The sequence below is a fragment of the Nannospalax galili genome, unplaced genomic scaffold, assembly GCF_000622305.1.
Source record: "Nannospalax galili isolate Female #2095 unplaced genomic scaffold, S.galili_v1.0 scaffold974, whole genome shotgun sequence".
NCBI lineage: Eukaryota > Metazoa > Chordata > Mammalia > Rodentia > Spalacidae > Nannospalax > Nannospalax galili.
Genome location: NW_008335438.1, coordinates 835,797 through 861,522, shown reverse-complemented (window position 1 = coordinate 861,522; position 25,726 = coordinate 835,797). Strand labels below are relative to the sequence as shown.

At 43.2% G+C, this 25,726-nt stretch overlaps 1 protein-coding gene across 8 annotated transcripts in view; it reads left to right on the top strand.

Annotated features, from left to right (window-relative positions):
• Nucleotides 1-25,430, top strand: part of Gpam (glycerol-3-phosphate acyltransferase, mitochondrial) — a 63,108-nt gene extending 37,678 nt beyond the window's left edge. For 5 of the 8 annotated variants that reach the window (XM_008830162.3, XM_008830159.3, XM_029562091.1 and 2 more), the window contains 17 exons: nt 1,014-1,127; nt 2,975-3,121; nt 3,692-3,788; nt 4,638-4,774; nt 7,945-8,044; nt 8,350-8,562; nt 11,030-11,143; nt 12,229-12,314; nt 13,617-13,732; nt 15,762-15,832; nt 16,382-16,646; nt 17,146-17,288; nt 18,342-18,419; nt 19,042-19,182; nt 20,113-20,302; nt 21,331-21,389; nt 21,783-25,430. In XM_008830162.3, coding sequence (XP_008828384.1) covers nt 1,014-1,127; nt 2,975-3,121; nt 3,692-3,788; nt 4,638-4,774; nt 7,945-8,044; nt 8,350-8,562; nt 11,030-11,143; nt 12,229-12,314; nt 13,617-13,732; nt 15,762-15,832; nt 16,382-16,646; nt 17,146-17,288; nt 18,342-18,419; nt 19,042-19,182; nt 20,113-20,302; nt 21,331-21,389; nt 21,783-21,899 — 2,188 coding nt within the window. In that variant the 3' untranslated portion in view covers nt 21,900-25,430. Of the gene's footprint in view, nt 1-1,013; nt 1,128-2,974; nt 3,122-3,691; nt 3,789-4,637; nt 4,775-7,944; nt 8,045-8,349; nt 8,563-11,029; nt 11,144-12,228; nt 12,315-13,616; nt 13,733-15,761; nt 15,833-16,381; nt 16,647-17,145; nt 17,289-18,341; nt 18,420-19,024; nt 19,183-20,112; nt 20,303-21,330; nt 21,390-21,782 lie in introns of those variants that run through there. The other 3 variants (XR_003849056.1, XR_003849057.1, XM_029562093.1) reach the window with 3 other exon arrangements.
• The last annotated feature ends 296 nt before the right edge of the window (nt 25,431-25,726 follow it).

Genomic DNA, 25,726 nt, shown 5'->3' with positions numbered 1-25,726 from the left:
AGATGAGCAAGTCACTCACCAACAGTGCTCGGTCTTCAGATCTTTTCAGTTATGGACTTCGTACTTGAAGTCCTCTGTCTGTGTCGCAGAAACCCTGCCTTTCAAATCTAACAAAGACTTGTAAGATGCTTACTGTGCAGTGCATCTCATGCCCCCAGCTAAACACCATGTAGTCACCGTCACCAACAAGAATGTCGTTTCCCTTGGACAGATTGAATATGTGTTGACAGTAAAAAAATTGGCCTTGCAGATTCAGAGTACAGGAGTTCAGATCATGCCGTAAACCAGTTATGCTTGACTTCTTTTATCTGATTAGCCTTTTTAATTCAGTTGGAGAATCAATGCCTGTCTTAGAGGAAATGCTATAATAATAATTAAAAAGTAGCCCTTCCTGTTAGGAAAAAGACTTCCAATTTCATTTTTTTAAATAGCCCATACCTATAGCTCTAAGCTATATCTCATCTGCCTACCTCCACACATACATAACTAATAGGTAACATTCAACTCGACTTTTTAGTGGTGTTGATAAAGCCAAAATTTTTATTTCTTTTGTTTTCACTACTCAGCAAAAATAAGACTATTCAAGCATTAACACACAAATTCTGAGTATCAGTTTTACCTGAGAACACATGAAAACAATTATGAATAAGAGTGACTGCATAGCAGCCTGACCTGCTAAGGACAGCTAGCTGTTTTTGTGAAAGAGGCACTGCAGTGAAGGTGCTAGGACAGCTGTGGGAGGGGAAGCACTGCAGTGCAGGTGTGCTGGGACAGCTGTGGGAGAGGACCCACTGCAGTGCAGGTGCTAGGACAGCTGTGGGAGGGGAAGCACTGCAGTGCAGGTGTGCTGGGACAGCTGTGGGAGAGGACCCACTGCAGTGCAGGTGCTAGGACAGCTGTGGGAGGGGAAGCACTGCAGTGCAGGTGTGCTGGGACAGCTGTGGGAGGGGAGGGGACCCACTGCAGTGGAGGTGTGCTAGGGCACTTGCTGAGAATTTGGTTTTGCATTGCAGGCACCGAGGGTGGCTGGCAAGACGTCTTTCTTACATCCTTTTTGTTCAAGAGCGAGATGTCCACAAAGGCATGTTTGCCACCAATGTCACTGAAAACGTCCTGAAGAGCAGCAGGTAAGGGCAGGGACACTGTTGTCAAGGTGGGGCAGGCCGGTGTGGTGGATGGGAGTGGGAAGTAGTGAGTTTGGTTTTGTCAGATAGTTACTTAGTGCCTCAGTCCAGATGCTTGTAGTAGAAAGCCATTGCTAGAAATCTTTGCTCTCAGAGGAACTTGTGTGCTTGTGAAGGAGGTTGACTTGAAGCCATGTGGAAGCAGCTTATATCCTGATGTTTCCTTGAACAAACCTGACCCAGGAGAAAGGGCTACATACCTTCATTAATGTGTACCACACCCCCAGGAAAGTGATTGCCCTGTGTGGTTGAGAAACTACAGTGTCCTCCATAGGGGAGAGGAAATGAGGGGGTGTAGGAGATTTTGAGGTATAGTAAATGGCTTTAGGGGATTATGAGTAAGCCTGGGGATCAGGAAGTCCCTGGGACAAAGTTCCTCTGGACTCTGAGACATTGGATGAGGAACGGAACTGCACTGGGAAGTGTCTCGTTCTTCAGGTTAGTCACACAGGTCTCTGAAGCCCAGACTTTGCACGGTCTTTGGGTCTCCTTTCTGGCGCTCAACCTTCCTGCCTGCTTAGTGCGATTGTAGGAGGGAGTTGCAGATAATCTCATTTCTTTGAAAACTTTTCTCAGTCAGATAAGGGAATTACGGAGGGCACCTTTCCATACCCTTGGTCAGGAGAGATGACAGAAAGATAGAGAGCCCTGGACTACAGCACTTTCCAAGGCCTTCCAATTACTTTTAATTTGAAGAGGTGCAGCTTGCTGAACACCCATACTTTGGGGTTTGGTTTTCTGAACCTCAAAGTGTGGAATTTGAGGGAAAGGTGTTCTGTTTTGCCTCCTTGGTGTGGCCCATCTTAGATAAGGTGTAACTGGACTCAGAGACCAGAAGATGGGGTGGATTGAGAGCTTCTTTGAGTGTGCAAGCTTTGTTTGGAGTCCCTGTGGGGTTGTGGCTACAGTCCCATTAATGCTGGTACATAGTAGATACTCATGGAAACACATTAAAGGAACCAGTGAAAGCTGATAATAAAGATATGATAATCATATCAAATACCCTGAGAAACATTCTCAGTCAGATATAGTAAGTACTTTCTAGTTAAAAACGTCCAAGTACTTAGGGTGGTAGAAGTATTTTAACAAAGTTCAACCTCAGGTTTTCTCCCAAAAGTCGAGTGAAAGATTTATTAAATTGGATTAAACACTTTCTTTTAGCTTATTTCTTATTGCTTGGTGCTGGGTTTTAATTTTTAAAATTTTATTATTTTTTATTTTTATGCGTATGAGTATCTTGCCTGCACATGTGTAAGTGCTACCCATGTTGTGGAGTGCCCACAGAGGTTAGAAGAAGGCATCAGATCCTCTGGAACTAGAGTTTCTGATGGTTGTTAGCTGCCATGTGGGTGCTGGGAACCAAACCTGGGTCCTCTGCAAGAACAGCCAGTGCTCTTAAACCACTGAGTCATCTCTCTAGCTCCTCTTTTCTCTTATTTTGCTAGAGTGCAATTTGTGTCCCTCAAGAAAGCCCCATTCAAGTTCCTTGGCTGTCACCCAGTGAATCTGAAATCCTTAAGTCTTTTTTTCTGATTTCTAAGAGATTCACAGATTTAGCAATGTGACATCTGTCTGTTTTGGTAGATAAGCAGGGTGAACATTTGTAACTTGAACTCATTCTTTCATGTTGCCACATTTTAAAGAGAATATGCATTTTCTGCATATTAAGAGAATATGAATATTGTTCAGTTTTCCCATTTTATCCATTTAGAGGTGTAGTTTAGAAAATCCTGAGTATGGACTGTAACGTAGATCCCGTTTCACTGTCTTTGTTTCCGTTTTCACATTAGAGTCCAAGAGGCAATTGCTGAAGTGGCCACTGAGCTGAACTCCGATGGATCTGCCCAGCAGCAGTCCAAGGCCATCCAAAAAGTGAAAAAGAAAGCCAGAAAGATCCTTCAAGAAATGGTTGCCACTGTTTCCCCAGGGATGATCAGGTATTAGAGGGAGAGCATAGCATGTGGCCTGAGCGAGCCTGTTCTGAGCAAATAGATCAGAACCAGTGGGCTTCCTCTTCCAGCTCAGTTCTTATTGAGGAAAAAGACATTAATGTGCTTCAGTGATAAATCCAGCTCTTTGGATGCAGCTGCATGTCAAGTGGCACAGGGTGACTGGGAGGTGCCTTCTGCTCTACTGCTCTCTGTTCTCCTCAAATGGTTGAGTCAGGCCTCACGTATCCGTGTCTTAAAGGGAGTGGCTTGTATGTGTTAGAGGAATCTTCCTCACTAAATATTCGCTTTGGCCATTTACCTTTGAAGTAGTAGAATTATTAGAGTAAAATACAGTCTTTATTCATAATGAGTAGATACTTCTAAAAGTAGTGTCTGTTTAAAGTCAGCTTGCTCCTTCTGCAGTTCAGATACCTAGGTGTGCACACACCTTGAAGTCACGAGTACTCTTAGGTTGTAGGCTGAGATGCTGAAGTAGACAAAAGTGAACTATATGCAGATTGCTACATACGCTTATACCTACATGCATATAGATTTAAATGTCTTCATTTCTTTCAGACTGACTGGGTGGGTGTTGCTAAAACTGTTCAACAGCTTCTTTTGGAACATCCAGATTCACAAAGGTCAACTTGAGATGGTTAAAGCTGCAACTGAGGTCAGGATTTCTGTGACTCTGTCACTCTATTTCCCCTGTGGTTGTGGAGTGATTTTAATTAATGAATTATTTTTTATGCATATGAGTGTTTTGTCTGTATGTGTGTGAGTGCACCTGTGTCATGCATTGCCCGTGGAGGTCAGAAGAGGGTGTTAGATCCTCTGGAACTGGACTTATGAATGGTGGTTATCAGGAACTGAACTTGGTTCCTTTGCAAGAGCAGCCAGTGCTCTTAACCATTGGGCCATCTCTCCAGCCCCTTGTGGAATAATTTTAGAGTTCTTTTAGAAATTCCCTCTTGCAAACTGTTGGGCTTTTGGACCCATCTGGAAGCTCTTGCCCTTTTTGTGATAATGGTAATAGGTGTGCATTTGGTGAGAGAAGCAGGGTGCAGAAGGGCTGTCAGCTATGTATAGGATTCCTCTTGTAAGTTACCTTGCAGCAGCCATAAAAGTCAAGTCATATGATCCCTGTTTTAAACATAAAGAAACAGAGGCAATGGAAGAATGAGGAAATTGTTCTAGGTCAGAGATACTATGTGATTTGCCCAGTATTTCAAACTGAGCCTGAGTAGAAAAGCCCATGCTTTTTTTCTGTAGTGGAGGCTGCCTCTCAGAGGAGGTGGAGCTCAGGTTAGCTCCTGTTTCTTCTTTCCCCAGCTCCTCACTGCTGCTGTTACAGTGGCTCTTGTGTTTAGATACATAGACTTTAAATTGAAGTCTTAGTACAAAATGATTTTAGAGAGTGAGTCACTGATTGGTCAGGGTTGAGTGGCTGTAGCCAGACTGCAGCAGAATGGGACTGAATGTTACCCCTGAGCTTTCAACATGGCCCTCTGCTCCTCACTAGACAAACCTGCCGCTCCTGTTTCTGCCAGTGCACAGATCCCACATTGACTACCTGCTGCTCACCTTCATTCTCTTCTGCCACAACATCAAAGCGCCATACATTGCCTCAGGCAATAATCTCAACATCCCCATCTTCAGGTACCATCCACTTACTTTGAAACAATGAATGGTGTTTTGAATTTTGGAATTGTATTTTTTTTTTTTGATAACTTGATACATGTTAAAATGATGATGTATTTATTTTTTTAAAATAAATAATGTTCATTCATTGTGTAATATTAAGATAGTACAAAATACAAAGCATTATCACTATTGTGTAATTGCTTCTCGGCCTTTTGGCTAAGAACAAGCGTGATTATCACCATTGTTTATGTATTTGATGTGGGCTACTGGGTGAACTGTGCATAGCTGAGCCTGATGGACAGTATTTACCAGGAGGCTGAAAGGCAGTTAGAAAGGCAAGTACCAGGCCTGGCAGTAGGAAGGTGAAGTGGCTGTGTGCTGGTAAATAAGAATAACCGTACCTCTTACCTTGACCTCTAATTTAGAAAGCACATATGAAACGAATAGTGTTTTGTCGAGCTTTTCCAGAGGTTGCAGTGCATTCTATTCAGAGGGAATGTTATGTGCAGAGGCAGAGGGATCAAGAGCGTGGTGTGGAGAAGTGATGGACAGTCAGGTGAAGTTAAAATGTGTGGTAGGATGCCTGGAATAGAGGCCGGAGGTGGTTGTGGCATGGGTAGTAAGAGCTAGATGCACAGCAGCTCTAAGCCAAGGGCTTGTAGTCTGTCCTGACTGTGAACAGTGACATGTTAAGACCTGTATTTTGAATGGTCATTCTGGAATAGAAGGGGTTAATTTCGATTCTAAGAATTCAGACAAAAAATGAGGGTGTATATCAAAAATGTAGTAGTGCTCTTGAAGAGGAGAGTAGAAACAGACAGAATTTGGTAAACTGAGCTCCTGAGACTCAGTGCTTGTCCAGATTGGGAGCTCAACTGAGGGGTGGAGAGACACCATAGTATCTACTGTGTTTGATCACTGAGGAGAGTTGCTGAAGACTAGGTTTAGCCAGTCTGAGAAACTGAACTTTTTTTTTTTTTTTTTTTGGTCTTTTTGAGACAGGGTCTCCCTGTAGCTCCAGCTGTCCTGGGACTCGCTATGTAGACCAGGTTGGCCTTGAACTCACAGAGATCCGCCTGCCTCTGCCTCCGGAGTGCTGGGATTAAAGGCGTGCGCCACCACGCCCGCCTGAGAAAGTAAACTTTTAAATGTCAAAGTGCCAAGCCTTCACCTCTAACATCAGCTCTGTGAATTGGAAATGAGTAAGAGGAGGATGCATGTGGAGAGGAAGGGCAAGGGAAGAGGGCTGGCAGGCTGTGAGTCTGGGCCTCACATGGTGGCTTTCATTACCTTTGTTCTGTGAAGTTGGGGCCTTAGCCTCACCATGCTGGGAACTCTTTCCTGATCCCTGGGCCCAGTATTGTGCAGGCCCACAGAGTTCTATAGCTAATCAGACCTCTGCAGTAAGCAGAAGAGAAACCATCCATTTAAGTTGTCAGTGATATTTATCCAGATGTGTTTTAAGCAAGCAGGAAGAAGACACATACATAGTCGTAGCTGTCAAATAGCTTGTAATCTAATGGGGAACACAAACACCTAGCATAATACACTGGTATAGGAGCCTTCAGGGCAAACATGAAGTTGAGGTTGTCCTCTGCCTCATACTTGTACCTCTATACACACACACACACACACACACACACACACACACACACACACACGACAGGCTTGGTGTCAGAACTAGTCTCAGAACTTAGATGGCTGTTCTCCCAGGGCTCTGCTATGATCATGGGCGCCCACATGCTCACTCCCTCCAGATATGAGTCTCAGCTAGGCTTTTTGTAAGTGCCTAATAGATGCTTATAATTTCCCATAATTCAGCTTTTCTTTTTGTGAACTTGTCAGTCAGTGCTTAGCTCCTTCTGTCTTCAGACAGGGCGGATTGTAGATGGCCTTGCTTGTTTGTTTGGACTTTCTTTTATCATATTCCGATCTACACAGTGACAGTCCACTCTCAGGGTCCATTCTTGTTCATCGTGAATTTATCCTGCAGAATTTTGATATCAGAGTGATTCAGCAACATTTTACCTTGACTTCCATATATACACTATAAGGGATATCAGAATACATTAATATTGAATATGATGTCACTGTCACTATACTAATATAAATATTACTATTTATTTCTATTTGAAAACAATTTCTCCTTTTGAAAAGACTAGGAAGAGGCTCTAAGTTTGGGAAAGCTGACTTACAGAATTTCTGCTTCATATTCAAACTTGTCAGGGTTCCAGAAATAGACTTGGGCTTGGGAGTGGAAGTGTGTTCTTATATGTGTGGATGAAGCCAGGTTTTGGTTCATGTTTTTTAAAGATAATTACACTTGGTTTCAGTTTGATAAAATTTTCCTCACCTCATAGGGACCCACTTTAAACAGTTACAACAGTTGAGAACATTTTCCCCAGTGGTGAACAAATGTTCACCAGTTACAACAGTTGAGAACGTTTTCCCCAGTCGATATTTGTTCACCTTGTAGATTTGATGTGGACCAATTTCTGTGTCCAAGAGCCTATGTTTTGAGACCCTGGGCAGGAATTTTGTTTTTCAGGTTTTTATTGATTAATTTTGTTCTCTGACCATTTCATACATGTGTAGAATGCATTCTGTTACTCTCTCCCCACTTTTACTCCCTCCCTTCCCTCTGAACTTCCCTCCTCCTCCCTGTAAACTCATCCTCCTGATCCCTATGAACTGCCCCCCCTCCCACCCCTCCCCACCAATTTTTTCCTCAAATTCAGGACTTTTAGTTTTGTTTTGTGATCCATGTAGTTTAACCAGGGCCATCTGTGTGAATTGGCTTGGCACTGTCCATTGGAGCCTGGTAGGATCACCAGCATATACACAGCTGAAGGCAGGATTTCAAAATGTAGAGGTGTTTCAGAATTGTCTTAAAATCTGTACCATCACCTTTGTGGCATGGTATCACATTATGACTTCCTTTTCTGTCTTGGAACTGGTATTATAGCTCTTCATTATGATGTGGTGCTATTCCAGAGGCTGAGGGGTGATAGGAATGTTTGAAACATGTCAATAATATGGAAATCCTGTCTGCATTTCCCCTGTCAACATTCATGTGGCATATGCAGCTTAGATCTGAGTGGCAAATGTTTTGAAGTATCTTGACATTTGAGTATTCTGTTTTACATGTTTCCTTATAAATAATCCATGCATTTTTGAATTTACAGTACTTTGATCCACAAACTTGGGGGCTTTTTCATAAGACGAAGGCTTGATGAGACTCCAGATGGACGGAAGGACATTCTCTATAGAGCTTTGCTTCATGGGGTGGGTATGACCTCTAATTATCCTTAATGCCACTGTTAGCTATCATAGGGGAGCAACAAGGATATTTGGTTGATCTGGGATTCTTAAAAACTTGTTCTGACTAATTTGAGAAGTTATTGCTTAGGTGTGAGTAGTCATTTTTTGTAATCTCTGAAATACAGCATTAGTGGGATGCTTTGCTACTGTGGGTGAAGTATTTTGTCAGTAGCAACATCATCATTTCTTCTGTGTTTTGTCTTAAGGTTTAACTGTTCTGAGCATATCTGAGTTGCATAATTCATGCTTGACTTTCCCTCCTGTCTCAGCACATAGTTGAACTACTCCGGCAGCAGCAATTCTTGGAGATTTTCCTGGAAGGCACCCGCTCCAGGAGTGGAAAGACCTCCTGTGCTCGGGCAGGACTGTTGTCAGTGGTGGTGGATACTTTGTCCACCAACACCATCCCAGACATCTTGATCATCCCTGTGGGAATCTCCTATGATCGAATAATCGAAGGTCACTACAATGGCGAACAGCTGGTAAGGGGACAGCCTGCACAAGGTCATCTTTGTCTTTCAAGCTCCGCTTTTACTGTTAACACTCAGTTAAGAATGAATTTTTTGCTAAGAATGGTTTGGGGGGCGTTGCCTATGTAAAACCTGGCTGAATGGACATGGTGAGTCACCTTCCCCTCTGGGGTCAACTCAGGAGGGAGTCTCATGTGGTGCTGTCCCACATTTGGAAGAAGTCCCTGATTATGTGTGCCCGTGCTGGCCTTGCTCATAGAACTGGTGGTAGAAGGCCACTTGTTAATGAGTTATCCCTCCCTGTGCGAGGTTATCCCTACATTGCTCTCTCCAGGGTCTGTGGATTATGTGGGAATTTTTCTGAAACCTAAAAGACTGGTTGGGTCATGTTAGCAAAGCAGCTGCAAATTAACTTGAGAAATAGCAGAAAGTTTTTTCAGTAAACTTTTTTATTGAATTATAATAATTACCAAAAAATGCACAAGCCATTACTTAGCCCCAGAGGAAGGAATATTATCGAAATCTTCTTGTGCCCCCTCCCCCCCGTTAGCCACTCAAGGAGGGCAACTTGTTTAACTTATAGATTAGTTTAGCCTGGGTTAGATCTTTATGTAAGTGGAGTAATGGACTTTGTAGTCCTGCATCTGATCTCCTGTGCTCACACAGCATTTGTGAGACTCGTCCATGGTGCTGCATGTGGTTCAGACCTTCTCACAGTGGGCACCGGCATGGTATGAATAAATCCTAATGCACCCAACTGTTTGAGAAAAAGACCTAGTCTTAATGCATTTCTCTTGGTGACCCTATGGATTCGTTTTGTTGTGTGTACACCTAGGAAGGAGTGGACAGTCACAAGTGTGAGTGTGCTTTATGTTCCAGACACAGTGCCAAAATGGTTTTGCCAGCTGACCACTCCTAGTGCAGTGTGGGTGTGCTAGAGGAGCTTAGTTTTATTCTGATTTAGTGAGGAAGTAAGTCTTAGACAAAATATGTGCTTCAAAGGTTCTGCTTTCAGTATGTCTGAAGTTCTAGGATTCTTGACAATTGGAGAATTTAAAAACCGGAGGAGGTATCTAGATTTTTAGCTGGCTGGCATTCTTCAATTTGTGATGTTGCTGTGCTTGGTTGGAGGGTGACCTTGTGTGTCATACAGAGTGTTCAGTAAATGCTTTCTGTAAACCATCAGTGGAACGGCTGCTATGAGGCCGACTTTGTCCCTTTGTCACCTAATATTAAGTATTAGACTCTATAGTGATTTACTGACCTTGTCTAGGTGGTTTCTTTGACCTCTGATTTTTAAGACACACACACACACACACACACACACACACACACACACACACACATTTTAAATACTTATTATTTTGTGTATGAATGTATTGCCTGCATGTGTGTAAGTGCACTTGTGTTGTGTAATGCCCAGGGAGGTCAGAAGAGGGCATCAGATTCCCCTGGAACTGGAGTTATGGATGGTTGTCAGCCACCATGTGGGTGCTGGGAATTGAACCTGGGACCTTTGCAAGAGCAATCAGTGCTCTTAACCACTGAGCCATCTCTCCAGCCCTTAAAAAAATATTTTATGATTTTTATTTTATATGTATGAGTATATTGCTTGCATGTAAGTAGGTGCATCCATGTCATGCAGTGCCCGTGGAGGTCAGCAGAGGGCTTCGGATCCCCTGGAACTGGAGTTCTGGAAGGTTGTCAGCTGTCGTGTGGGTGCTGAGAACTAACTGAACCTGGTCCTCTGCAAGGGTAGTCAGTGCTCTTAACCACTGACCTCTCCTTTTTAGCTGAGTACTTGCAGCACTGTTTTTCAGGGTAGTGTGGCAGTGTTACATCATTTTGTCCTTCACTGGTTTATAGCTGTTTGCTTATGAATTATGTGAACATGAACTAGCATTAAATGTTTCTCATTGACTATGTTTCCTCTCCTATATGACAAGGTTATGTTTTGTTAGTATCTTGAATACTAGACATTTTCTGATAGGTCTCAGTTAAGGACATGCTAAGTCAGACATGTCCAACATGTGGCTTGCAGGCCACATGTGTCCCACAGATAGGTATACATGAGACTCAACTCACTTGTAGACAGCATGTCATTTTGCAGTGTCAGAAGGTTAGGCATGCCTGACTCTCAGTTACTTATTTTCCTTCTTTGCTCATCGTCTCTTTCAAGATAAAATTCAAATTTCTATTAAAACAAACTATTCTAGCTAGGCATGGTGTTTCATGCCTGAAATCTTAGCTCTTGGGGGACCAAGGCAGGAGAATTTTGGGTTTGAGGCCAGCTTTTGGTACATATTAAGGTCAAGGCCAAGTTGGGCAGCATAGTGAGACCCTGTTTCAAAAGAAAATTTTTCTTTTGCCAAGACACACAGACATAAACAAAACACAGAACTACCTTTATCTAAAAACCATAATATTTGTGTGTTAGCTTCACTTCTTATCATGCTTCTTTTTTCACCATTGGATTTAGGGCAAACCCAAGAAGAACGAGAGCATCTGGAGCGTGGCGAGAGGTGTCATTAGAATGCTACGGAAAAACTATGGGTACGTCAGAGTGGATTTTGCACAACCATTTTCCTTGAAGGTGAGCGTCTGGTGGGGTGAACTGGTTAAGCGTTGGCCCAGGCAGAATTCCTGATGCTCCTCCTGGCTCTCGCCCCTCCTGGCTCTCGCCCCTCCTCTGTGATTGGAGCCTCCTTTTCCTCCTGCAAAGTGGGGACTATGATGAAAGTAGCCTTTTCTAAGTTTTCCCTCCTGTGGACACCTGAAAATGAGTGTCTTTCTTTGGGAGATACCAGGCTCAACATTTATTATGATCTTTTTCTAATTCAGGAGAATCTTGCATAGGACTTATTATGAATATCAGTATTTTACATTATATTTTAAGATTGCACTTATGAGAAACTTTTCCAAATACCTCCCCCAAGAGCTTGGTAAAATTGGCAGTTAGGATGATGGGTTCTGTTGTGTAGAATCCAGTAGCAAAATATCCCAAAGGAAGGGCATGACCTCAGTGAAAGTCTGGAATTGCCAGTTCTCTGAGGTCCTTGCTTGCTTAAGTTCCTGAGATTCTTTCAAACTGGGTGAGGGAAAAGAAAGGGCTGAGTGGGAAGAAACCCTGGGATAAGGAACAGAGGTCTCATGTCTAATGCTGATCACTTTGTGGCTCAACTTCAGCATTCCAGCTGCTGGATCTTCTCCAGACTGGAAGAATCGCATCATTCCATACTCAAGGTCCTCAATTTTTAAAGCTGCCTGATTCTACTGTATTTCTATGATTTGCACTTGAGTTGAAGTTCTCTAGCAAATTGTATGGGCCTTCACATTGCTAGTTTCCTTCAAAAAAATGTAGTTGTCTGTACTGTTACTAATTTTGGAAAATCAAATAGTATGTAAAGAAAAGTTAAGATTTTCCTTCTAACTTTTAAATGCTTCCATAGGCACCGTTCTGTAGTTTGTATCTCCAGGTCGTACATTTCATGTTTTATCTGTCACATTCTTTGAGTCATTTTAGACTTCTGAAGACTGTTTAGGAGGTTGAAAGTATTTCCTATGCTCTTTAGCCTGGCTTGTTTTTATAAACAGCTCCCCTCTGAAGATCAAAATACATTTTTTATTTTGATATGAAGCTGGTACAATGATTTTTTTTCCCCCGGTGTCTTTTTCCAGGAATATTTAGAAAGCCAAAGCCAGAAACCTGTGTCTGCCCCGCTTTCTCTGGAGCAAGCACTGTTACCAGCTATCCTTCCTTCAAGGTAGGATGTGCAGAGACTTTTGTATGAAACCAACTGTCAACCAGCTATTGATCCTGACATGGCATAGAAAAGCAGGCTTGCGTTAGTGAGTGCACAGTCCTCGTTCCCTTCCTGTCCATCTGGTGGAGTGCAGGAATACTCTGTGTGGAGGGTTTTGTTTATTTACATGTTGAATCTCTTTGATTTTGTAAATCATGTTGGAGTTCTTACTTGATTTATGCTTTTGAATGTTTCAGCTGAAGTCTTTTTGGTGGTAGTTTAGCTTATGCATGTTGTACATAAGTGAGCTGTATAAAAGAGATTTTGATAGTAATTGAATTTTCCAGAACTGAAGATGAATCATAATGTAGAGCCCTACCTTTAGTAGATAAGCAGGTTGAATTTTCAGATGTCTTAAAACATTTATCTCTTAGTTTCTGAATTCCTTCTGCCAATGGGTTTGGAAGTGACTAGCCATGACTAAATAAAGTAGTTTATCTGTGAGAATATATTAGACATAATAAGCTGCATTATGAAGGAAAACAAGCCCCAGAAATGATCTATGTGGGGTCTCTCCCTCCCCTCATGGGTCGTTGGCCACTGATTCACGAGAACAAAGGGAGCAGAAGCGACGAACGGGGTCAGGACGGCCAGTGAGCACTGACGGAAGAAAGCCCTTCCGGGAAGGCAGATTCAGTGACACAAACAGCTCCAGACTCAGTGAAACAGCTCCAGACTCAGTGAAACAGCTCCGTTTATTCAGTGGGGGTCAGGGAAAATATAGTGTGGAGGCAGCAGCCAAAGCTTCAGCTGATAGGTGCTCATAGTATGCTTTATTTACATGTGGTAGGGGGATCCTATCATCCTATAGGGTAATGCCTAATTATCAGATAGAAAATACCTGGGGGCAGTTTTATTGCAGGTAACTATGCCAAAGGTCATGTTCTGAATAAGGTCAGGCATCCGGGCTTGGAGGCACTTTTTAGGTAAGTCAGGCAGGAAGCCCCTGCTGAGAAAGGAGCCGACCTTAACAGCAGGGTTCCCCAACAGATCTACTTGTGGTTTAAAATTTAAATATGTAGTAATTCAAGCTATCTAGTACATTTAAAAATTAATTCTGTATTGTTTGCCATATAAAAGCATGGGGCTACCATGGTGGTACATGCCTGCTATCCCAGCGCTTGGGAGGCAGAGAGAGGCAGGGTAATTGCTGCAGGTTTGATGTCAACCTTGCTAGAGAGTGAGACCCTCATCTCAAAATAAATAAATAAATAGATGTCAGAGCATGGGGCTATAGGAGACCTATTTTAAAAATTTCTTCAGGCCTAATGATGCTGCCAGTGAAGGTCCAGATACATCCAATAACGAGTCCAGGAATGTGGTGGATGAGTCCTTCCGCAGAAGGCTGATTGCAAATCTGGCGGAGCACATCCTCTTCAGTAAGTAGAACTCCACGCTTTGTCCTTGCACAGTTCATGTTTCTCATGAAGCAGCACAGGCCACATGGGTTCAAGCTCTGCTCAGGTTCATTCCTCCTTGGAGTAGGTTACCTAATGCACAGGTTGCAGGGGGTGAGATCCTGGAGCAATAGTACGGGACCTGAGGGCTCGTAATAAAACACTCCACACGATGTCTGATGAGGAAGGGTGCTCATGTGGTGGTTCTCTTGCTTTAAAAATGTATTTGGTCAGGATGCTTTGGATTCTTTTGCTTTGTGTCTTGCCCTACATTACAGCTTTGTAGTGTGTGTCCCTTTCTCCTCTGACCCCGTGTATTTTTAGAAATAATTGAATTTTTGTGCATTTCATACAGTACATCTTAATCATATTTAGGCTCACTCCCCTGTCTGCACTGCCCCACACTTCCCCACCAAATTTCATGTATTCTGTTATATATGTTGAGGTCTATCAAATCAAGTTTATGTCCCCAGATGTCGCTCGGTGTTTCTATTCAGTAAATGTTGAAGCGTTGTCTCAGTTGTGGGGGTGCAGACGGACCCTTAGTGGTTCCGTACTCAGCAGCTCCTGCTCTTCTCGTGGAGTAGCTGCACATAGACGCTGCAGAGGGAGAGCCCGCCAGCATCAAGCATTCCTTGCAGCCCCAGCCACGGTGTTGTGAGTTGTACTGGCTGCTTGAAAATCTGAAGACAGCACAGCTGGTGGGATCTCCTGCTTTCCATTCTACGGGCCATGTCCAGGTCACATTCTCCTCCCTCTCTGTCGGCCCTGTTGCAAGGGGGCCTTTCTCCCAGCTTGCTTCTCCCATTCTCTCACTGTGGCTGTCCCTTTTCCTACTTGACTGCTGGCAATAGGATTACTGTGTGCGTGTGTGTGCGTGTGTACATGCGTGCATGTGTGCGTGTGGTCAAGGATGGAACCCAGGGCCTCATACCTTCTAAACAAGTGTTTCATCACTGAGCTGCACCCTTAGCCCAGAGGTTTCTTTCTTAAGAACGTGTGACTGTGTCTCTCATACCTCAGGTATGGATGCCAAAATAAATACTTCCTGATTGTAAAAGGGTGGAAAATAAACGTGAGATAAACAGCAAAACTTAGTGCTTTAGTAACCAGCAACATCGCTGTCTAGTGTCTGGAAATATTTTATTGCTTTGCATTGTTCTGTTTTCTACTTATTACACATTTATTGATGTTTTTAAGAGCTCTTCATAACTGTTTTTCATAATAGCTGTAAAAATGATACTAGGTTCTTTTCAAACATGATGTGAGTGCAATATTTGAGAATTGTCATCTCAGAAAACTCAAATGATACCTGTTTCTGATTGATATATATGATGACACTTTCTGACAAATTCAATGTTGGGTTATAAAGTATGGGTGTTTCATTTGCATATGTTATCCTTCCCTCTCCTCTGGACCAGATTGAAAAGAAGAAATAAAAATAAAAATGTGTTGAGCATCTTTACTACAGATGTTTACCAGGCCATCATTTCATTCTCATGTAGCCCATGAGCTTCATGGTATTTTCAGAATGGAGGCTCAGCAATTCATGTAATTTGCTCCAAGTCATGATGTTAATGAGTATAGAGGTTAGGATTTGATCCCTTTAGTGTATATGATGGAGACCTGCAAGATGAGGGAAGTAAAACTGTGGTGATAATAGACCATAGCCTGCGACATGCAGGACACACGTGGTGGGGGTCCTCCTAGATCTCCAGAGTGTTCCACATTAGGGTCTGGGTGTCTCAGTCAAGGTGTTTCTTCGTCATTCAGTGACCTAATCCTATTGGTCTAGTTCGAAGGCGGCTCTTTCTTAGACAGTGGCCTGATGAGTAGTGCTGTCTCCAAGGATTCATTCTACGAACACTAGCAAATCTAGTTGTATTTCCATTGTAAATTGCAATTATGGGAAATATGGCAGAAAAAAATTTTATAGTTTCAAATACTCCTTCAAATATAAAGGGCTTGGTTATATTAGAAGAAAGTACAACTAAAGCTGTGTTTCTTCCAGCTGCTAGCAAGTCCTGTGCCATCATGTCCACCCATATCGTGGCCTGCCTGCTCCTCTACAGACACAGGCAGGTATGTCAGTGACGCCACTTGTGGTTCTCTGATGGTCCGAGATGTTTATCAGCTGTTCATATACTTGGGACAGATTGGGCCCATCCGAGGCTGGGACTGTGACCATGAGATAAACAGTGAAAGAAGCTAAAGACCCTACCCAGAGGAATTTATCAACCCAGTGAAGGAAGATGTCTGCATGAAAGAAAGGCAGACTGTAAATACTTATAGGACATCCTTTGATTTATGTGGTTCATGTAAATCAGGTATATTTCAAAGACACATAGTAGGCATTCTGCTGTGAACAGTTTCTAAGCAATTTGGTTTGTATCTTTGAGCCTGCCCTCTGCCCTCCCACAGCGGGCTTGTGTAACTCCACCATGGGAGAGCGCATGCCTTTCATGTTTGTAACACCAGACCTAGGGTCTGTATATAGGCACCATATTTGTGAGATGAATATTTAGTTTGTCATCTTTGCCAGTTTCTGTGGATAGCAGGGCAGTCAGGGCAGGAAGACAATCTGGGAAAGCAGGCTTTCTGCCCCCTGAGACCCATTTTGTCTCTCTCCAGGGAATTCACCTCTCCACACTGGTGGAAGACTTCTTTGTGATGAAGGAAGAAGTCCTGGCTCGTGATTTTGACCTGGGGTTCTCAGGAAATTCAGAAGATGTAGTCATGCACGCTATTCAGCTGCTGGGAAACTGTGTCACGATCACCCACACTAGCAGGAACGATGAGTTTTTTATTACTCCCAGCACCACAGTCCCATCAGTCTTTGAACTCAACTTCTACAGCAATGGGGTGCTTCATGTCTTTATCATGGAGGCCATCATAGGTATGTTAGGCCTGGAACATGGAGTATTGCCTAATTGAGTTTAGATGCTAGCCCCTTGTTGGATGGAAGACACTACTGTAGTTTTAGTCTTCAAATGAAAAGTTAATTTGCTGTCACATTGCTGTGACAGCCATAGCAGGTACTTTTGAATCTGCCCTCTGCATAGTACCGAATTTATCACTGTGGAAGTGAGGTAAGGTGTCATGCTGTCAGAAGCTGAAAACCTGGTTGAGACAGCACATACAGCTAGGAGCGTGGAGGGCTCCTGCAATACCGGGAGGTGGGCAGAGGGGTCTGAGCCCTTGGGAAGACCTTTGATGGGGCTGGGACCTAATGGGATTGTAGGAATGGAATCTGTGGCATTCTACAGATTAAGCTTCTCCAGCAACTGCAAGTGCTTTTGTTTTCTATGTTAACAGGCTCTTAAGGTAATCTAAGAGTCAAAGCTTCCCTTGGAAACCCAGCACTGGTGACTCCATTGTTGCTTGTATTTCCTCAGCCTGCAGCCTTTATGCAGTTTTGAATAAGAGGGGCTCGGGAGGACCTGTCAGCAGCCCTAGCAACCTGATCAGCCAGGAGCAGCTGGTGCGAAAGGCTGCCAGCCTGTGTTATCTGCTCTCCAATGAAGGCACCATCTCGCTCGTGAGTGAAGGCTTTTCCTGCTACCTGCCCTCTCTTGATCACTTATATGGGAACATGAAGCACAGTTATTTTTCTCTTAGAGAACTTTTAGCCTGTTACTGCAGGTTTCTGTTCTACTCCTGGCATTGGCTGTCTTGGTCTATGTCTGGCTCACTGCCTAACTCCAAGGCATGAGAGGGCAGATTGGTGAAGGTTCTCAGTGAGGCCCTAAGTTACTGCACAATTATTGTGCAGAAGGTATTGGGTCAGGGTTCTGTCCCTAATTAGCATACACACTTGTGGGTGATGGAAGCACAGATGATAAGTTGATAAGCCTTAGGAATCATCTCTTCAGCCCCTTCTCAGCTTATGTATAAGGAAACTAGGGCTCAGAAGTGTGAATGTGCTTGTTTGTTTGGTCCCCATGCTTTCAGACATTTGAACTAAGGCCTATATTAAACAGACTTTCTAGTTGCATTCTGTTATTCTTTTCCCCATATATGAATGTATCTTGGGACATTTATGTGTACAGCATTTTGAGCTTGTCCCTCCTCTTTGTGTGTGGTTGGTTGGTGGGTCTCCTGGAGAACCTCCTTTGCATGGCACTTTGCATGGCGCTTGGTGGCAGGATGGAGAAGGGTATGGGCAGGTAAGGCTCCTAAAGCTGGCTTCATCTTTTTCGTGGGTCTTTTCTGAGTTAGTAACATGTTTCTTCATTCACTTCTTGTGTGAACAGTCTTCATTGTGAGATAGCTTTTGCCCAGAGATCATTGTAGAAAGCAAAAGAAACAGTTGTTAAGGGCTGGAGAAGCAGGCCCCTACACAGGGCTTGCTCCATTGGGGAGTGGCATTGAGCCCAAGAGCACCCTCTGTAGGTGGTGCTGCACCAGGTGTATTGTCATTTGTGGGAAAGGGATTTGCCCATGATCATGTTTATCAAGACAGTGGACATCAGAAATCATAGAACTTGTGCAGGGAAGTAGATGGGGTGGTAGAATGGGAGGATTTGATGGATGCTTTAAGAAAAGGTGTACATGACAGTGACATTTACTTTTAAATTGCTTTTCTTTTTAGCCCTGTCAGACTTTTTACCAAGTTTGCCATGAAACAGTAGGAAAGTTTATCCAGTATGGCATTCTTACAGTGGCAGAGGTAAGAGAATGGACCTGCTTTTTTTTTTTTTTTTTTAAATCTGTCTTTATGTAGCTTCTTGTTCTGCATTACTTTCCTACCAGTTATTTAAATTAATATTTTATCATTTACTTTAACCAATAAATACAGTTTCTTATATTTATGTCTAGTTGATAGAGTAAAGTAAGAATGAGGACCAAGTGTCTTCGGATTTTTTAATTTTTAAGTGGTATTTTTGTCTAAATTAAAACATATCTTGACTTGATTTGCTGGTGTCTAGAGGTTGATGAGATACGAAACATATCAAGGTGTACTGATAGTTTATGCATATGTATCTTTCTCTTTTGAGATTTCAACCATGGTTTAATAGATTTAGCGAAGTGCAGAGAGACTGGGAAAGTAGGTATCAGTTTAGAAGATGTGAAAGTTCTGTCTCTAGCACTTTCCCCAACCCCTCTTTGTCCTCCCCTACTGCCTCTGGGGTGGTTTTGAGTTTAGAAGGGTTGAGGATTTGCTTGAGGGATGCCTGACAGAGAAGGATCAGGAAGGGTCTGAAAAGAGGCTGCCTTGTCGTGGGTCCGGTTGGGTGGTTGGTTGTATATGTAAACATTTGTATTTACTGTCAGTCATCTTCTTGGCATAGCAAGATGACCAGGAAGATATCAGTCCTGGTCTTGCAGAGCAGCAGTGGGACAAGAAGCTTCCTGAACCTTTGAACTGGAGAAGTGATGAAGAAGATGAAGACAGTGATTTTGGTGAGGAGCAGCGAGATTGCTATCTGAAGGTACTTTGGTGAAGGATTCTGGGGTACCTTACAGAAGCATTGAGGCTTTTGCTACTCTAGATACCCTGGTACTCTGGGAATTGGCTCATGCCTGAAGTATCAGCTAACCTGTACTGGTGCCTTTTACTGAGTAATGACACTAAAACTGTTTGAATTGAGTTAATGCCTTAAATTGTCGAGCTTGGGGACTGGTAAGTGGAAAAGTAACAAGAATTGAAAAGTAGAAAGCCACAGATGGCTTTTGCCGTCCTTCCATGGGTGCCCCACTCACACCTGGATACCCACACCTACACTGTCTCTTCCTGGCAGTAGTATTAATTTTTTCTTTTCCATTGAGCCTTACTAGTTTCCCCATTGGGCATTGGTCTCATGTCCATACTCTGGTGGAGCTTAGGTGAAGCCACATGTTTGGGTAGGCGCAGTGAGAGGCTCTTCTGCCACAGAGCACCCTTCATATAGCCATTGTTCTCCACGTTGCCTGACATGCAGAGAGGTGTGCAGGGGAAGTGGCGGGTTGGAGCTGGCAAGAGCCTGGGATGATTGCGATGCTGTTCCTTCATGCACACTTGAGTGTATTGCTGTTCTTACCTGCTTTTTGTGTGTGCATGACTGTTATACCCAGACTGTAAACCCTGGGGTGCTCAATCACTAGACAAGCTATTTTCAGTGATGAGAATTTGTAAAAATTCTGTCAGTCAATTAGGAAAATTTCTTGTAGATGACTTTCAGTGAACAAATCCTATAAAAGTGAACAATTGCAATAGAGAACATGCTGATAATCAGCTGCGGTTTCCTAAGGCAATTGCTCAACAGGCTGCTCTAATGTAATCCCAGTGGGAGGGTCATCTTTGCAATTGCTGGTTCCCAGAATTCCTCGGCAGCCGGCTCTGCGTCCCATCCTGTGACCACACTCCTGTCTCGCACTCTCAGGTGAGCCAGTCCACGGAGCACCGGCAGTTCATCTCCTTCCTGCAGCGGCTCCTTGGGCCCTTGTTGGAGGCCTACAGCTCTGCCGCCATCTTTGTCCACAGCTTCAGCGGTCCAGTTCCGGAGCCAGAGTACCTGCAGAAGCTGCACAGGTACCTAATCACCAGGACGGAAAGGAACGTCGCGGTGTATGGTATGTGCAACCAGCGTTCGCCTTCTTTTAGAGTTGTTTTCCTGTTGTTACATAAATCTGCTAATTATGGGAAATAAGGGAAAATGCAAAATTATCCTGACCTCTCAGCCCAGAGATTGCCACTGTTCTCTGCTTTGGCATGTTACATAAATTGAACCATACAGTTGCATATTCTTGTGTCTGCCTTTTTCCACTGAACGTTATTAGTGATATTCATGTTGCATGTGGTTTTGTCTTTTGTGTTGAGTTCCAGTGAACAAGCAGCACTTACTGCTCACTCTGCTGTTGGGCTGTTTGCAGTGTAGACCTGCTTTGCACAGTGCTGCTATGCTGGCGTTTGAATCCCTGTGGTGGGTCCACACTTGAGTGCATGCCAAAGCAACTTTCAGAGCCAGAACAGATCTAGAGATCTAATACAATCATGTGACTTTATGAATGACTGTTCCAGGGCATGTAACTGATGAGTGAGCAAATATGGGCTTAGAATTCTCTTTTCTGACATTAGACTTGTGCCCACGTGGATCTGTGGGCTTAGGAATCTTTCATGCATCACCATCCAGTTTTAGTTTTTCTTGTCTCTTTTAAGCTAGGATCTCATATGTAGCCCCAGCTGGCCTGAGACTTGCTATGCAGACCACCAGGCTGGCCTTAAACTCACAGAGATCCACCTGCCTCTGCCTCCCAAGTCCTGGGATTAAAGATGTGTGCTATCATGTCTGACTCACTGTGTAGTTAAAAATTTAAAAAAAATACATTGTCTTGTTGATTCTCACAAAGCCCTGCAAGATGGATACTTGGGGTATCTCCCTTCCTTTTCTCTTCCCTCTGCTCTGTCTTCTTTCCTCTCCGTTTCTCCTTAGTAAATGACAAACAAGGCTTAAAGGAATAGCAGACCAACTGAGGGAGACCGTCCAGCAGCAGCAGGGAGCTTGTCCAGACAGGCCTCACAGTCATGTTCTCTGTAGTCCCCCATGTAGGGACTCCTGTGCTGGGCTGAACACTGACAGTGCCTTCTTGTTTCCCTGCAGCTGAGAGTGCCACATATTGTCTAGTGAAGAATGCTGTGAAGATGTTTAAGGATATCGGGGTACGTGTCCACTCTTGTGTTGACTTTTGTTCCCTAGTAGATCAAGTCTATTTGCATAGCCTTTGTGGACTTTGTGCTGGGAAAACTGGGAATTTCTGCTTGGGGAAAGACTTGCTGAAGGCAAGGCCATCATGTAGGCTTATTTGAATGGCCCAGGATTTTGCTAGCTTTATACTCCTTCCCAAACTATTGCCGATTATTGTAAACTATTGCCAAACACATAAAGTGTAAGAGCAATCAGTAAGTTTCAAACAGTCAGTGTGTTCAAGTTCAGCTGTTGACTATTCCACGTTTACTTGAAGCTGCATATGGCCTCATGTACCTTTACTGACTTTACTGACCCCCCCCACCCACTTGTGTTTGACATTAATTCTCTCTAATCTTTCTTTTCAGGTTTTCAAAGAGATCAAGCAAAAGAGAGTATCTATTTTAGAACTGAGCAACACTTTCCTACCTCAGTGCAACCGGCAAAAACTCCTAGAATACATTCTGAGTTTCGTGGTGCTGTAGGGAGCTCACAGCACCTGTAGCATGCGTGGAGCTAGAGATGAGTCCCTTGCAGGCTTCAGCCTGACCCAGAGTGGCAGGAGCCCTGGTGTGGCCAGGCTTGCTCTGCCCTAAGGTAACCTCCTGGAGGATAAGTGCCTTCTGCCCCCATGGACCTGTGCTCTTCCCAACTCAGACACAGTGACCTGTGCAGAACACTCGGGGCCCAGCCTCCATTCATGACTCATAATCAGTGGGTTGCTAGGTAAAATCTCAGTAAGTTATTTTGGAGTTTATTAAAGATTCACATTTTAAGTACGACTTTTAAGGACTAATTACTGTGACGGACACAGATGTATGTAGAACTGACTCTTGTATAGTGTGTATAATGTTGTAGCTAAGTCCACGGTCTGTTTTCTCATTAATGGTTACTGCTTCCTTTAAAATAATTGGGTCATCCATTCTCTCTTCCATTTTATCTTTATCCACAGAAGCTACAGTTTATAGGAGAGACCCTTTCGTCCCAAGTGATTTACTAAGGAGTGGGCTGAGCTCTGTCATACCCAGCATCACTCTGCTGCCCTGTGCAGGCAGACTCAAAGTGTTTGAAGAGCTGCCTGAGCAAATGAGACAGTTTAGGTCAGGAAGTGAGATGCGATCAAACGGCTGCCATCAGGATGTAAATCTGACTGGCAGAAGTCACAGTATATTTGCCAGGAAACTGGCACTGCTTTTGCTCATAAGATGAAGTGCCATTGAGTTTTAAATGACCAGCAATTATTTAGAAACTTCTCCTGTTTAATATCTGCATCTTCCCCACCCTTCAAGTAGCAGCCACCTACTGTTTCTTAGGAGCCCTCCAACCCAGCAGCAGCTGTACTAAGTTGATAGCTCTGCTGGAGAGATTGCTGCTATGTGGCACTCTGGTTGCAGACTGCTGACCTAGGACTTTCAGACACTGCTCACAGACTGGGTACCACACCCCAGTCTAGGTGATGGTACTTGGACCCTACTGAGTAGCAGACTGTTAGAAGCATTTATGGATTTTTAGCTTTGAGGAAAAAAAAAAAAAAAAAAAAAAAAAAACTTGGTCCTTTAGACATTTATATGGGCTATGTACCCAAACTCCATTGCCACATAGAGACAAATAATTATGAAAATTTTTCTGTTTATCATGGGTAGGTACCTTTTTGTGAGCAAGGAGCATAATTGTTAGTTGTGGTAATTATGGCAATTTCTTAATGATCATGTAACGTTAAAATTTCTAACAATTTACTGTCCCATATCTCCATGATATGGAACTAGAAATTTTTCTGATGAACGTTGCATAGATTCTTTGAATTTAACATAAAAGTATTAAGGATTAAGCTTGTCCTTTCCTGAACTTAAATTTTAAACACTAATAGTATCTTGTGAGTGATGTGTATTGGAAGAGGGTGAGATACTGCCTGGTATTTCCCATTGTATGAAATCATCTTTCACAGTGTCTGAAATGTCCGTGTGGAGCTCGTAGCCATGCTGTGGTCTTCTCCACTCTTCTTGTGCTGTGCATGTGAAACCTACTTTTTCTCACCACCTTGGAGCTCGTGTGCCATAGTTCACTGTTAGTTGTTGCAGCTGGTGTAGAGAAAGTTGTTCACGTTTTAGCCTTCCATTTTACTGACTAGGGTAGATGAACACTTTCCTTGGCTGTACTTGGGGGATACCCAGGGAGTCTGGCTTATTCCTTTGGGTGTATCTCATGTGAGAAATCAAGCATTTTATTAGTCTCTCTTATTTACCTGTCCTTTAAATGAAAATCAAATCAGAGTCAGTCAGGTGGTAGCAAAGTCAAGGTCAGAATGACTTCCCGGGATGCTGCCGCTCCATTGTCACTTCTGCAAAGAGCCGCTGCTTTTGCAGTCTGAGCAGAGATGCTCTTGCCTCCTTTGCTCTGCTTTCCCTTTTGGTTGGCTTGTTTTTAAAACACTCAATCGCTTTAGGGAACGCAATTCACTAGCTGTCGCCAGCCACTTAACTCACTGTGAGGATAAATATGCATGCTTTTTGTAATTCACTGGTGCTTTGAAAACCCTTTTTCAAGGAAGAAAAATCTCAACCAAAGTTAGGCTCATCCAGACACGCAGACCCTGAATTAATTTCAGCACAACTCATTCTTCAGTGCCTCATTGCATACGGCTTCCAGACAGCATGTTTTGCTATTAGAAACATTCTTGTTTTCTAGCAGTGGATGGCTTCCTTCTAATGTAAAACAATCGAGGTGCTTGTACATAGTTTACTGTCGTTTACTGCATTTCTGTAAAACCGAAATGCATGCCCTTCAGGGGAAGACTGTGAGTCAAATTAAAAAAAAAAAAGAAAAAACCCTAAACTAAGCAATATGAAACTGCACTGTTATACTGTTTTTAAAGCTAAAACAACCTAAGTAATTCAGGAGAGGGAAAGGACCTTTTGCTCTTAAAACTCTAAGGAAAGCAAAGGCAAAAAAAAACAAGTGCTCAGTGTATGAAGCTAGGGACTGAGAGAGCACCGTAGAGTGGAGAAAACAGCCAGGATGGACATGAGCGGAAACTCAGACTGGAGTTCCTGGAGCCATATCTCCCACAGTGCTGTCTGTCATGGGAGCACTCTGTGAGATGTTCTGGGGGAAGTGCTGGGTTCTGGGGGAAGTGCTGCTGGTATACGGAGTTTGCACATGGAAACTACAGTGCCCTGACATGCAGTGAGCATTCAGTATCCCGCAGTGCACAGCCTTCTGGCTGACTCCAGTATTTCCAAACTCCTCAGGACCTTTCTCCCCTCTAGGATGCCTCAGAACCTCTCACGAGCATGCTTGGAAAACATTTTGGAAACTATATTAGTTCTTCAATGCAGACCAAGCAGTAACAATGGCGCTGAGGCAGAACTTGCGTGTACCATCCTCGGTTTACCAAGTGAACATGTATTTCCCCCACTGGACAGAGTAAGCCAGGGAAACTGCAATACCAGTGGCCCCAGCCCTTTCCTTTGGTGGAAAGATCAGCCATCCATGACCCTGGTCGTTTTTTTTTACTGGAAGTAGCAGAATTGATAACAAGGATTAATTGGGGGTAAATAATAAAGATTTTGATTTAGATCTAGAAGAAAACATTGTACAAGTGAATGCAAACTTTTATCCATAGGTAGCTGTAGCATTTTGAAATGATAGGCCCTGTCATTGAAGTTTGTAAAATGTGCTATGGAATGTAAATCGGTTTTTTAAAAACACTTTTTAGGAGCTTGAGAGTTGCCATGTGGCATTTTAGTTTAGTACAAACTACTGGTCGATTCAGAAAAGACTCTTGACCTCACTTCCACAGCTTAAGGGCTAATTGTCTTCATGGGAGGTATTAAAATATTTGCCTACAAAGTAACATTAGATTGTTGTAAAAAAGAATTACCATTGTAAAATAGCACTGTGTGATTTTGTGAGTGACGTTTACTTGGAAATGTTGAGTGATTTTTATGCCTAATGAGAATGTATTGTGAAAAGCACAGAAATGTAGCTTTGTTTTAATAAATAAACGAGAAAAACCATCTATTGCTAATGTCTTGGACTTGTCATTAAAAGTTCCATATGTAATTCATTTATTATTCTTGTTGACTTCCCACAGAATTTTATTAAAATGCTTACTATCTCATGTGGCATTGTCTTGTGAGCCTGGAGGGCTGTTTTCCTGGCTCACACTCTACAAAGGGGACGAAGCACTAGGAGCAGAAGGTCTGCTGTTCTCCACATCACAGGGATGTTCTTTAGGTTTTTAGACTCCTTTCAGCATGCATTCTGCTATCTGCTTTTTATATACATTAACTTTATACAAAGTGCGCTCATG